Source organism: Corvus hawaiiensis, chromosome 1 (genome assembly GCF_020740725.1).
Source record: "Corvus hawaiiensis isolate bCorHaw1 chromosome 1, bCorHaw1.pri.cur, whole genome shotgun sequence".
In the NCBI taxonomy this organism is placed as follows: domain Eukaryota; kingdom Metazoa; phylum Chordata; class Aves; order Passeriformes; family Corvidae; genus Corvus; species Corvus hawaiiensis.
Window position 1 is genome coordinate 63380483 of NC_063213.1, and position 13030 is coordinate 63393512.

At 42.7% G+C, this 13030-nt stretch overlaps 1 protein-coding gene across 3 annotated transcripts in view; it reads right to left on the minus strand.

The window, feature by feature from the left end:
- Positions 1-13030, minus strand: part of RNF144B (ring finger protein 144B) — a 93914-nt gene that overhangs the window by 31434 nt on the left and 49450 nt on the right. For 2 of the 3 annotated variants that reach the window (XM_048308139.1, XM_048308135.1), the window contains exon 2: positions 2211-2399. The exons of the other annotated variant lie outside the window; for it this stretch is intronic. In XM_048308139.1, coding sequence (XP_048164096.1) covers positions 2211-2375 — 165 coding nt within the window. In that variant the 5' untranslated portion in view covers positions 2376-2399. The remainder of the gene's footprint in view (positions 1-2210; positions 2400-13030) is intronic. 3 annotated transcript variants of the gene reach the window in all.

Consider the following 13030-nt stretch of genomic DNA (forward strand, 5'->3'; position numbering starts at 1 on the left):
TATTTCAAATTTAATACTACTCTTGGATCTATAAAATTACCCGTAGTGATAGAAGAATAAGCTATACAAGCTGAGAGCATTGCTAGCTGAAAAACTAATAGGGGCTCAATCCCATAGCTCACAGTGGGTATTCTTACCCCAACATCTTTCTTAAGTGCAGTGTGAAGGTATCTAGATGTCCTGGCATGGGTGAGAGGAAATTTAGGGCATGGCACACCAGTACAGCTGCTGCAGGCTGTGCCCCGAGCAATCCCCCATGCAAGTTCCAGCACTCCGTGTCAAGCTGCTCCTGACATGGCTTTTTGGAGGCTGCCCAAAAGTGCAACTCATATGGCCTCCCAGAAACTGCTTTGGCTTCAAGACAGAAAGCCATGGAGTCAGGTTAAAAGTTTCCAGAGCCATATTTCTTATAGGATGCAAGATCTACATGTCGGAGCATGCATCAGCTCAGACACATCCATCGGAGGATGTTTGGACACAGACAACAGTCAAAGGCTGGACTTGGAGCATAAGCACAACTGAGACATATTACGCCCACTGAAATAAATAGAGCATGTCTAAAGGCTTCTCCCAGCTGCATTCGGGCTCACTCGTGGCTGGCTCTTGGTTCACACAAAGCCAGAGAAGTTTGCACAGGTGCCAAATCACCGTGACTGCACTCTCCATGTCGCTGTCACAGCACAGGAGCACCAAGTTCACAGTGGATGTTCTTCCTGGCGCTGGCCAAGTAAGAGGTGTATGGATGTGGTGGCAGCTGTGGCACCAACGGGGGGGGACAGCAACATCCCCAGCCATCAGTGACCCCTTTGGCCAGTGTTCTGGAGGAGTGTAGAGTCCTGGCACAGTCCTCAGCAGCCCACCCTTCTCTAAGGGTTACTCTGCCCAGATAACACTGAGGTTAATGTACTATTAATGCTACTAAATCAGAGACACTGAGCTCTTGGATAGGAGTGGCATGGGACCACGGTGAAAGTATCAACTTTTCCAATTTTATTTTTTTGTATTTATAGCAGTATCTTTACACCTACCTTTTAGGTATGTGCTCTTAAAACTTGTTACAAACTAAAATACAGAAATGTTTTGTGCAAGTCAGTATGGAAAACAAACTTCATGAAGTTCAGGTTGAAATGCATATTAATCAATCTTATCCTAGTTTCTTGAAACTCAACAGCTAGATCCTCATCCTGTTTAAGCTACCCTGAATTCAGCATAAGTGAAAATATTCTCACCCTAGCTGGCTTCACAAATACCAAATTTCTTCCACGAATTCAAAGAATCAAGGGTAAAACTTAAACATACTTGCTTGATGCTTATCCAGAATTTGTTTTTAAAAAATAAAACTAAGTACATTTATTCTAGAGTAAAAAAAACAACGAACCACACCCCCCCCCCCCCCCCGTAAAAACCCCAAAACAAAACGAGCAAACAAATGAAAAACAAGCAACAACAAAACACCACACCAACATCCTCCAGTGAATTCTGACCTGTTTCCAAAATCCATTAGTCAGGTACATTAAAGGCACTACCACCAGAGAAACTAGGTCCATTTTTCCCATGCTGACAAAGACACCAGAAGAGTACTACTATCTGCAGGGCTTTTATCGGCTCATTCAAACTCTGCCTCCATCATTTCCACCAGCTTTATTTGATCTGAATTTGCAGGCCAGAAAGTCTTTACTGACAACTATAAGCAATGCATGACCTGGGCAACATCTCTGCAGCACAGAGGCAAAAGTTCAACAGGCCAAGGTTCATTTTTGTTTAGGTTTTCTGATTGCCCTTAGAAGTTATAAAAAAGACTTTAAAGGTCTCTGAGAACTCAGAAAAGGATAGCAGGGAAACAAAAGCTCACAGCTATCCTATGATGTTTCAAAATTTTGCTTCAGAAAAAAGTAAATACTGAGATTGCATGCAGACTGTGTATGTTCTCCAACACTCCTACACTGCATCTTTTCCCCCTTTATTACTGGGTGTTACTATTACTTGCTATGGGAACGTATGTTAGAGTTACAAATTATCAAAAGCAAAATGACAAGAGAAATCTTTTAAATAAGGCAAGACAGGCTAACACCAAATGCTCTTTTAGAAAAGCATCCTGTGTCAACATAGGTAACACATGCTTCTTGTACAAGACAAGCAATCCCATCTCACAGTTCTGTCCATCTTCCATTACGCTGCTTCTGTAATGTAAAGGCACTGACAGATCTTACCGCGGTACAAAAGATGCAGCTGCATTCCTGTAGAGTGGTCATCTTATCCAGGGAATATTCACAGAGACACAGCTTGCAAGTGAGAAGAGGCTCCAGAGCTAACTCTCCAACTTCTGACTCGTCTGCTGTCATGGTGTGAGGACAAGCCTTCCCAGCAGAGCCCATTCAGTCATTAATGGTCCACTCAGCCTGAAAATATAAATCGGCAGCTGAAACATTGCTCAAGCCATGCAGTCACTTTCACTGCTCTGAAAATTTACATCTCAGATCCATAAAAGTACCTGTGCACCCAAATGTACTGCTCAACACCTTGGGGCCGGTCTCAACTTCAGGCCATTCAAAATTTACAAAGAGAGCACACCTCCTCAAAAGACCTGAACTGGCTGGGTTCTCTGAAAACATTCACCTTGCTGGCACAAAGCACCTCAGCCAGGCTGCTTGACATCAAAATAAAGGACAAAACCAAACAAACACAAAACAAAACTCATACAGATGGGGCATTATATATATATATATATCACTCTGCCTTTTCGAATAGGTTTCAGATTCATACTCCTCCCACCCAAATGGGATCTTTCAGTCTTCATTGCACCCACACAGCTCCAGTGAGTGTCTCCACTCCCACTTTCTATTCCAGTTGGTGGCTTGGGAACTCCCCTAGGCAGTGCAAGACAAGAACAGATTCTAGGCAAGCACTTCAAACATTTAGTCTGTAATGTAGGTGGTGGGTACCATGAACTCCACCTTCTCCATGAGTTGTCACTAAGATAGTGAGCCGGCACTCTATTGCAAGAGGGGTGGTGAAGGCATCTAAACCCAAAGGGCTTCAGATTGCATGTGTTACTTCATGCAGGGCTGGAGCTTAAATCTAAATTAGTAAGAGCATTTAATGTGCAGTCCTCTTCCTTGCATTGCCTTAATGATGCCAGAAAGTAGCTTTTGTGCATCCCACTTCCTGGCATCCAGCTCTTCTATTTATTTCATAGGCCCCTGAGGCATCTACCTGATGTTTGTGAACCAAGAACTAAGTGCACTAGCACTTCGACAGGGAGATGCTCAGCAGAGCCATGTTTTCACTACACACAGCAGTGCTTGGGGATGAAACTTCTATTCTTTGATGAGCAGCAAATGGAAATATCATGCTTGCATGTAATGCTTTCTGGCCTAAGCATTTGAAAACACTGCACCATAATCATAAAAAATCTCAAGACCCTCCTTCTTACACAGTAAAGACACTGAAAAGGAATTAAAGAGAAAATCCTTGTGCTTAAGCTGAAACAATGGAAATCCATTTTGCAGATTTTACTCACCTCAGCACAGACAGTGGAGTTCATTACAGTATTTAAGGCACAGGAAAATCTATCCTCACCTCTAAGAAACTTGGCCCAACTTCCACAGACCTCCTTCTGAATACACTTTGCTGATGGCAAGACCTTCACGAATATTTTACAAGCAGAAGCCTGATAACCAGCTGTGCACAGCTGCTTGCAGCAGCACCAAGAGTGCAACTCTAGTAAATCTGAAGAGCATGCATCACAAATGAAGGCTGCATGAACATGAAACTAATCAAGACCAATTCAGGTGCCTGTCAGATCTAACATCTCATGAGGCAAACCAGAGCCTTGAGCCCTTTGGTCCACTTCTGCTAGCCTCCCCTGCAGTCTTGAGCACCCTCTGGGCAGGGCTGTCAGGTCACATTTGGCAGCATGACCCTGCTGCCATTCTGTGGCTCCCAGAGTGGCCAAGGCAGCTGCAGACAGTCAATGCATATGTGACATGCTGACTTGCAGTACCTGCTGAATTCCTCCCTAGGGGGAGAATGATGGGGCTCTTGGAGTTTGTGGAACCTTTCCCTGCAGCTCCCACCTCATAACCTGACTCCCAGCTGAGCCCATCCTCAGGCTTGTCCCCTAAGCTTCATGCCCTATGCTCCCACAATCTGCAGGAAAACATATTCTCTTCAAAAGCCACAAAATCACAACAAATCTGGGAGCACACTTACCCTTTTTTAATTTTTATACTTTGCAGTTTCCTAGCCTTGCTTGTCAGAGAAGCCATCAGATTTGTACCTTGGAATGTCTCTCTTGTAAGCACATGGTTTTAAGAGATACGAGAGTCATGGCCAAGATTCTGGCAACCAAATTCCTGACCACAAATCCAAAGCAAACTATCTTTTTATGGCTTGCTATCACTAGTTTAAAACATATGCTATTCCCACATATTCTTGTTGCAGTCCTGGGACCTGCTACTATGATGCCCTTCACAATTTGCTCCATACAGCTGCAGAGCTGGAGCTCCAGCATGGCCAGAAGCCTCAGAAGGAAGCCTCTCTCTGAGTCAGGAACTGCAATAATTTTCTATAATTACTGCAGCAGGGTGGGGGGGAACACTGAGTCACTGGAAATGCTATGGCAGATCAAGAACTACCTGTTATTTAAACCTACACGCTAGACGTTATCTCAGTATTTAGGGGAGTTGTAACACATTTACTCAGGTTGCTTTTCAACAGCAGCCGTGTCTGTACAGGTGAGCTACTCACTCTGACTCTGCACTAATCTGAAATGTCTTCATTTATACAATAAAAGGCAGCAATGTTAAAAGGAGGGATGCACAAAAGAACACGTAGGAATATTTCGGGATGTGGGAACAGATATAAAATGGATACAGCTATTTCAAAAGTCAGTGTTCTTCTTATAACTAAAAGGGTTGTGACCCTGCACGCAGGCCGCACTAAGCAGACATAGGAAGATTCAGTTGTATGATTGAGGTTTAGGGCTAGGGGATAATTTTAGATGGTCTAAATCCAGCACTCAGTGTGACAGTGACGAGCAGACTCCTGATACACTGCTCTTCACTAGTAGCAACCTAATGCCACAGTGTGCTGGCTGTAGGGACTCATTATGATATCCCATTGTCACTGATGATAACCCTTGTCCCCGAAGACTGTAGGTTAAATTCAGTTTTGCTCCCTGTCCCACCACACATCTGCCCTTCCCTCACACCAGTATGCCAGAGCACAGCTGAGGTACTCCCTAAAACAGGCAGAGCACCCTGTGGAAATCTCCAGCAAACAACACCAAGTTAGCCTGGCAGATCAGAGGATCTACCCCCAGACAGCCCAGGCTGGCTCACCTCACCACAGCCTCATTAAATCCATCGGAGTTCATCAAACGAAGCAAACAGGATCAGAGGACATGGAGGCAGCTCCATGTCTTGTCTGCTCAGCCCTTAAAGGAAACACTGTGGGTACCAGGAAGAGCACTGCTTCCACGCTCCCTGAGAGGCCAGCTTGTCCACAAGCAGCTCTCCAGGTCAGGCTGGCACAGGCAAAGCCATCCTGTTAGCACTGAACACCTGCCTGTCAAAGGGAGAGCAGACACACGGCCTGCTTGGCCAGCTCCTTCTCCCAGAGCAACCCAACCCACTGGTCCTTCCATCTGCCCATCAGAACTGGGACTTCTGTTACTCCTGCCAGGGGACACGTGCCAGGGGAAGAGCTCAGGGCTATGGAGAAGGGTAGCCCCATCCAACTGCAGCTGGGCTCTGAAATCAGGTCTGCAGGGGAGGTTCATTCTCATCATCATCATATCAGATGGCAGAATCAATGGGGAAAGACACATCTTCCTCCAGTTCTCAGCCTCTACTCCTCCTGTTCTTCCCCAACGCTTCAAAATGCATTGTCCTCTCACAAGCTTTCCAACTATCTCCTCAACTTTACCAGCCTGGCAGAACTCACTTTTCCAGGTGCTGCAGGGAAGCCATGAAGTTCTACCTCAGCTGCTCTGAATTTTCATGGCTTTCACTTTGCTACGCTTATCCCACAGACTGTCATTAGTTAATTACACATTCATCAGTCCTCTTTACAGAGGATTAAAATTCCTATTGTAATTACAAGTGAGTTGCCAATAGGTTAGCCTGAAAATAAAGCATCTTGGATGTATGTGTCGTGCAGGGGAAGAGGGAGTCACTGAAGAATGACTTAGTAACAAAGAGGAAAAGACCATTCCAAATTTGGTTATATGTAGAAAAGTGATCAGAAATTAAAGTAAATGGAAGGTTTCTGAAAAACAATGGACCCTCATACAAATAAAATACATTATTAAGCATTAAAATCTCCCCTTTCATGCTCATAAACACAAATAACCTGTTTAGGAAAGCATCCCAAACAAAGCATGAAATGTGTCACCAAAACTGTAGTGCAGCACCTTAACTCTGCAAAAAAACTTCCACTGAACAGGCTCCATGAGATGTTGTGGAATACAGATGAATACATCTCAAGGGCATTCTAATCCAGAGAAATGTATTAGTCTGAATCCTGCACCAGCATGAATCATGGCAAGGAAGAGTCAGACTGGCCCCAGTACGCGTAAACACTCAGGAACTCTAAAGACCCACTTTTTTTGCCTACTTCTACCAGTCACGTACATGCACACACACGCATATCGTACTCCTTTCACGTTGCACAGGATTTCCAGGAAATTGGACATCTTTCCTCAAATTGTATGCTGCTCATCTCATAAGGAGACTCATACTTCCCTGGCTCTGACCCTGATGGTGCTGATGCCAAAGGATAAGGCAGGACCAGAAGGTCTGAACCAATGTGAGTGAGCTATGGAGGGTCAGCCCCATGGGGTGTAAACTGCACAGTCACCAGGACCACAGCTTGCCAAGCACTCAGACCCGTCACCGGTTCCATTTCACTCATCTGCCTGGCGACACTTTCGTTTTGTCTCTGGGAGGTGACAAAGCTTTGTGCTTTCCTGTAGCACTGAAACATCTCAACACTACCCGTAAGCAAGAAAACATTAGTGTGTGCTCAAGGCAGAAAGGGTAAGTACAAGAAGAAACACTAACATGAAAGCATGGAGATTTTGAGTGAAATATGAAAAACAGAACACAAGCACTGCAGGAAGGAATGCAGAACTTGTCTGCCTTCAGGGCCTCCTGACACCACACTGTCTGATGTCTAGCCTTGAAAATGACTTCCTAACAGCAAGTATCTGCAATGCCTGCTTCTAGGCAGGTACCCATTGCAAATCCTGGCATTAGCGTCCTGAAGTGGAAACTACTAACTCCCTGTGATGGGAGTGAGAGAGCACCTGCGTGGGTGTGTGGCACACAGCCAAGGTCAAGCCACCGCAGCTCAACAGAGGTGTAAAAAATCGATGCAACCTAGGGCTGAAACTTTCCCTGTAAGCACAAATTTTAAGGTAACATCCTTGTTACAGTCACACAAAGGTTCACTTGAGTCTGCCCAGCTGCCTCAAACCATGACTACTACCAAAGAACAGAAGTTACTCTATATATGGGATAGAGCAAACAAGCCAGGCAGTCTCCTGAGCTGCAACATCAGAAGGACATTGTCAGTGTGCCTGCAACCGACTCACTGTATTTAGCTAAAAAAGGTGTGTCTGGATGTGACTTTCACCACTTAGAAACATCACACACAATCATTAAAGCCTCCTGCGCTGAAGCTGGAGGAGAATGAATGGAGCGTGTTCAGCTCCACAAGTTATCCTTTCATTTTTCACATGCTGCATCCAACTGCAACAACACACCTCTTGCAGAAGCTACTTCAAGTTGTGTGAAACAATTCTGCTGAAGTTAGTCAGGCTCTATGCTTTTATCTACAATTAGAGTTTAAAGGAAGCCAATAAATGCACAAATACAAGACACATTGCTCCAGGAAACATTAATGGAACAAAAAGGGTCCTTAATGTGTTTTTCCCCATGTGATGGCATGTCCATCCTGTGGGCAGGGTGAGACCTGAGAGGCCCCTCTGCCCCAGTACACCCTAAGCTTGCCATAAACCAGCACCCAGGCATGTGAACTTGCATACACATGGTGAGATTGAAAAGAAGTATAAGGATACATGTGGGTCTAACACCAAGCACAGCACTTCTCCCTTTTACAAAAAAAAAAAAAAAAAAAGACATTTAGTATTAAAACAAACTCACAGCACATGTGCTACACTCTTATTTAGTGTACCAGGTATTTCCTAAACTTTCTTGGAGAAACATTTGCAAGCACTGCAAGTAATTCTTTCTCACGCCCTAAAGATTTTTCAAATACTTCACCCATTATGAAATTACTTCAGTGCTATACAAAAACCTGGTCTGACATTGTCCACTCATGATTCTGCTGTAGAAAAAGAAAACTACTTGAAAAATACAAGTGTTCAAAACCAATGCTAAAAATCAGGCCCTTGGGGAAAAAGAGCAATTACAGAAAGATTTTAAAAATATAACAAAGTGGTACTAAGATAATGGGGTCAAATTACAAGATATAAACTGAGCTATGAAATTAGGACACATGAAGACAGCTGTCAGAAATCCACACTTCTATCAGTTTCAGCAAAATGCCATCATTACCAGTTTTGGCTGCAAGTCCTTAGCTGTTCCAACTCTCTCAAGATAATGTTGTTCAAAATTCATTTCTAAGACAGCTTTTTTAAACTCAGCAGCTCTGCTCAGAGGATTAGTCCGAACCAAGTGCACTAGAGCTTCTGTGGTCTCACAGACAGATCACTAACCCACGGTGCATTCATTTCTCCTTATGATATGCACTGCCTACAAAGACCTACCTATCCAGTCCATACAGCATCACTTATCAGGCAGGGATTCAGTTAGGCTGCAAAACATATGATTAAAGCTTCAATTTTAAAAAGCCTTCATCTTCAAGAACAAATTTTAATCATATGTTTAAGTGCTCCTGTGTATCAAAGCCTGAATGTTCTGCTTTATTGCAATGAGATTATTAAGTTAAACAAGTACTTAGATTTTTCTGAAATCATGGTCTCAAAAAAAGCAACCAGATCCACAAATAGAAGGTCTCATTTTAAATACATTTTTTAATATATTCTGAATTACTGTATTACATCTAAGCCTTAAAACAGCAAGCACTTGATTACATGGAGAACCCATTTCTGGATTACCATAATATGCTACCAAGCTGAAGCATTAGAGCGAATAAAAGCATTTCAATATCTGTTCTCTTTGAGCAAGGCTTAAGAAAAGTCAGGTGTATAATATTTCATGACAGCTTTCTGCACTGTAAAATTTTTATTGTCAAAAGACTTGTTTAAAGAACAAGCAGTCTAAATAAATGTGTTGTCTGGTACATGAGAACACACCAAAGGCAATTTCTCTCACTTGTTTTCATTGGAATGCCTGGGAAAAAAACCCAAAACTTTGAGCTGCTGTTCAAGAAGCAGTAGCTATATGGAGTATTTTCATACCATGCTAGCAACCAAAAAATAAATATATCAAATACTTTTAAAGGAATGCAGTGAGTGAAAAGCTTCTTGCACAAAAAAAATGTCAAGGAACTGACCATAGTAATTCAGAATATCATCTAGATTTCTGCCAGGAACTTTTATACCAGTACTTTAGGATGCTTAAGATACACGTTGAACAACTTCCCAAATATCACATGCACCCAATCATTCCAAAACATTCTAATAAACCAAAACACCACTAGTTCACACATGTATCAGTCTCCACAAGTCTTTGAGAGTTCACTTGTCAGGTAACTTCTCTACTGTACTGTAATACTGTGAGGTATGAGTAACTTTGAGAATTGAGAACACCAGCTCTTCACAGTAATTTCTTGTGACCCAAAGTCAATATGGCCTCAAGGAGGTGGGGTTTTTTGCAAGAAGACCATGGATATTAACTGAATATAGCAAATATTTTTTTTTTTTTTTTCTGAAACAGATGTGACTCTGCAGTTGTGGGAACCCTTTTTGTATTTCCTTGCAATACTTTTTGAGAACAAGCAAGAGGAAAAAAAGTGGGTTTTTTCCCCCCTTCCACTCTTAAAAAGCAGGGGAGTCCAAGAACAGGGAATCTAGGAGCTAATGGTGAAATGAATGCTGCTACTCCCAGCTGAAGGGAGCTAGGAAAGGCACTTTTGGATCACTTAAAGATAAAAACATGTAAACTAAAAGAGAAATAACTCAGCCTGTTACTAAACTGAAATGCATAATCAAAACATGGTATTTGACTCTTTTCAATACTGACAGGAGCCACGCAATACTCATTGAATCCATAAGGATGGGAGCAAGCCATTCTGCATGGGATGAGGTCAGACCATATCACAGAAGCCACCACTTTCACTCAGTTCTGTGCTTGAAACTAGGACACATCAAAGTTCAGGACACAGCTCTATCAACACTGGCAGGCTGGAGAGACACAGTTTCCTCCACCAGATCTACTGGATGTGAGTCCTGGGCAGGCCTGTGGGCTTCAATCTTGGGGGGATCCAGATGTATCAAGCTTACTGTGCCTGAGCAGTGGGATGGTGCTGGCCGCAGGCACAGGCTTAGGGTGACACGTCTGGTCCTGCAGGAGGTCAAACAGCAGGATTCTCCTAAGGTTTTATGTTCATCCTGGTCACTGAGTTCAGCAAAGCTGATCAGCACAAAATGCAGTGAAACAAAGTGCAGTCAGACAAGAGAACTAGAATGTTTTGGCATCAAACATTTCCAAAACATATTCAAACAACAAAATTATACCAAGTGGAATTCCAAGTACTGGTTACCAGGTCTAAGATTAAAATCTAAAGCTTTTCTAAATAACATCCTCTGTTCTTAATGACACTGTGCAATGTATGCTAATGCTAAACTACAAGGAATTTCCACCCAAACTAGTTTGGTGCACTTCAGTTTTAACATCCTGTTGACAAGAGGTAATATACCACTATTAAATAAAAGCACGTTCTTCAAAATGACAAATGACAGATCTTCCTCTCTGACCACGTGGAGGCTTTTGGTAACTGTGGCATTTACTAAGTAAAAGGAATTGAGCTTTTGGGAGGTCAAATGGGTTGATAACTTGGCTAGCTGTCTCTGCTGAAACAGGAATAGGAAGTCAGATGTAACAATTTGCCCTTGACACAGAAAAAATGTTTATTTTTGTTAATCGGATAACAAAACCTTGGGATATGCTAAATCCCTGAGCTGGAATGTTTACAGTTTAGATAGGGTGTGTTCAGAAGACATGTGCAACACTGGCCTGTTCTAACATCAAGGATTTTTAGGAGATATTTGTAAACACACATTGTTAAAGTGAAAGCAGTGTAAAACAATGGAAAAGCAGGGGAAAACAGAGGAACCAGCTTCATGTGATGGTTCATAGTTTGCACTCCTCTTCTAACAAGAAACTAATTGGGCCCTCGGGGTCCCCCGGCTGGAGACTGCCAAAGCTGGGTCTGGAGCAAGCAGCGTCCTGACTGCAAGGCAAGCAGGTCAAAGCAAATAGAGACATGACACAAAGCCAGGCCTCCAAAGGGCCAGCAAGAAACTTTGTGGCATCAAGAGAAGCATGCCAAGTTTGCCAGAAGCGAAGGAACAACTCAGCTGACAGAAACAATGAAATCTCCACTGTGATCCTCCACTGAATTCTGCAATATGTACTGAAAGCCATCTACTGAAAAACAAAATTAACATGTGTTTATTTTCAGAAGGGGTGATCTGAGATTTTTTTTTTCAGTGCTTGCAATAAGGTAATACCTTTAACATCTGTCATTTCATTTTGTCAAGCCACAGAAAGCACAAACTTGCAAGAATATGGTCCTGCAGACTTTTTTCACTGCAAGCATTGAAAAGCACTTTTAACTATTTTAGATTTACATCAACAGAAATTGCAGAATAAGTTGACTTTCCTTTGATAACAATTTTTGTGTGACTGCTCAGTGAGCAATACTAATACATATAATATTTTAATCTGCCCCTATCTAATCTTACAGTCATATACACAGCTCATTATTACAGAATAACTATGTTATTCGAGGTAACCAAAATAAAACAAAACATTGAAAACTGCCCTTGATCCACATACATCTCAATGACTTAGAAACCTTACCCAGTGGTAACTTTCAAGTCTTAGCTCCAAGGACAGGCAGTGAATCAAAGACTGGGAGTCAAACCTGAGGATTAGACCTTGGGGAAGTCACTATCTCTAACATAAGCCTTTGCCATTAAGAAAACAACATGAATAGCTACTGACTGTGCTGAAATTTGGCAAGAAACAACAGCAGAAGTTTGGACCTGGACATGAGGCTGTTTTGAAACTAAAAGCATTTACTGAAGTGACTACTACTACTGCTTTTCACGACTAGTAATTAAACTAGTCGGAGTGTATCCGTAAACCATTTTTCTGCCAGCTCCTCAATGAGCCCTTCCAAAGACAACTGGAGATGAGGAAAGGACAAGTTCTAGCTCTGGCCAGATCTGCAGAGGTAAAAAAGAGAAGTAAACTCCAGTAGCAATCCCCTGACAGAGCATCTCTCTGTTTGTACTCTCAATGTTCACGTTTCATCTCCCTCTTTCCCAGCCCATGCATGGAAAAAGGTAAGAGCCCAGCATGCTGGGAGAGAGATCCTGGGAGGAATTCTGCTGCAGGCAATTCCTTCCATATTGCCTACTGCTCCAGTGTGGAGGAGGACACGTGCCCAGGCTTTCAATTTGGGGCACCTCTAACCTCTGATAGCCATCATGTACATGCTACTGAACAGAAGCTGCAAACTATGCTGGAACAGCAAAGATACCTTCAACTACTATTAGTCTTACACTCTTGACTAACAGCCATGTATTTTTAAAACAATTGTATATTCCCACTTCTATAAATAAACACTTGTAACAGATGTGATCTATTTTGCTCTGCACTTTATTAGCAGTGTAAGACAAATATAACATTTTCTTAAACTTGAGTTAAAAAGCTGTTTGACTGATGACACTGTCTATCACACAACACAGTATTGTCTCACTGCTGCCCTGCCCCCTCCCACCCGATTTTCCACATCTCCCTTCTGTCTCTGT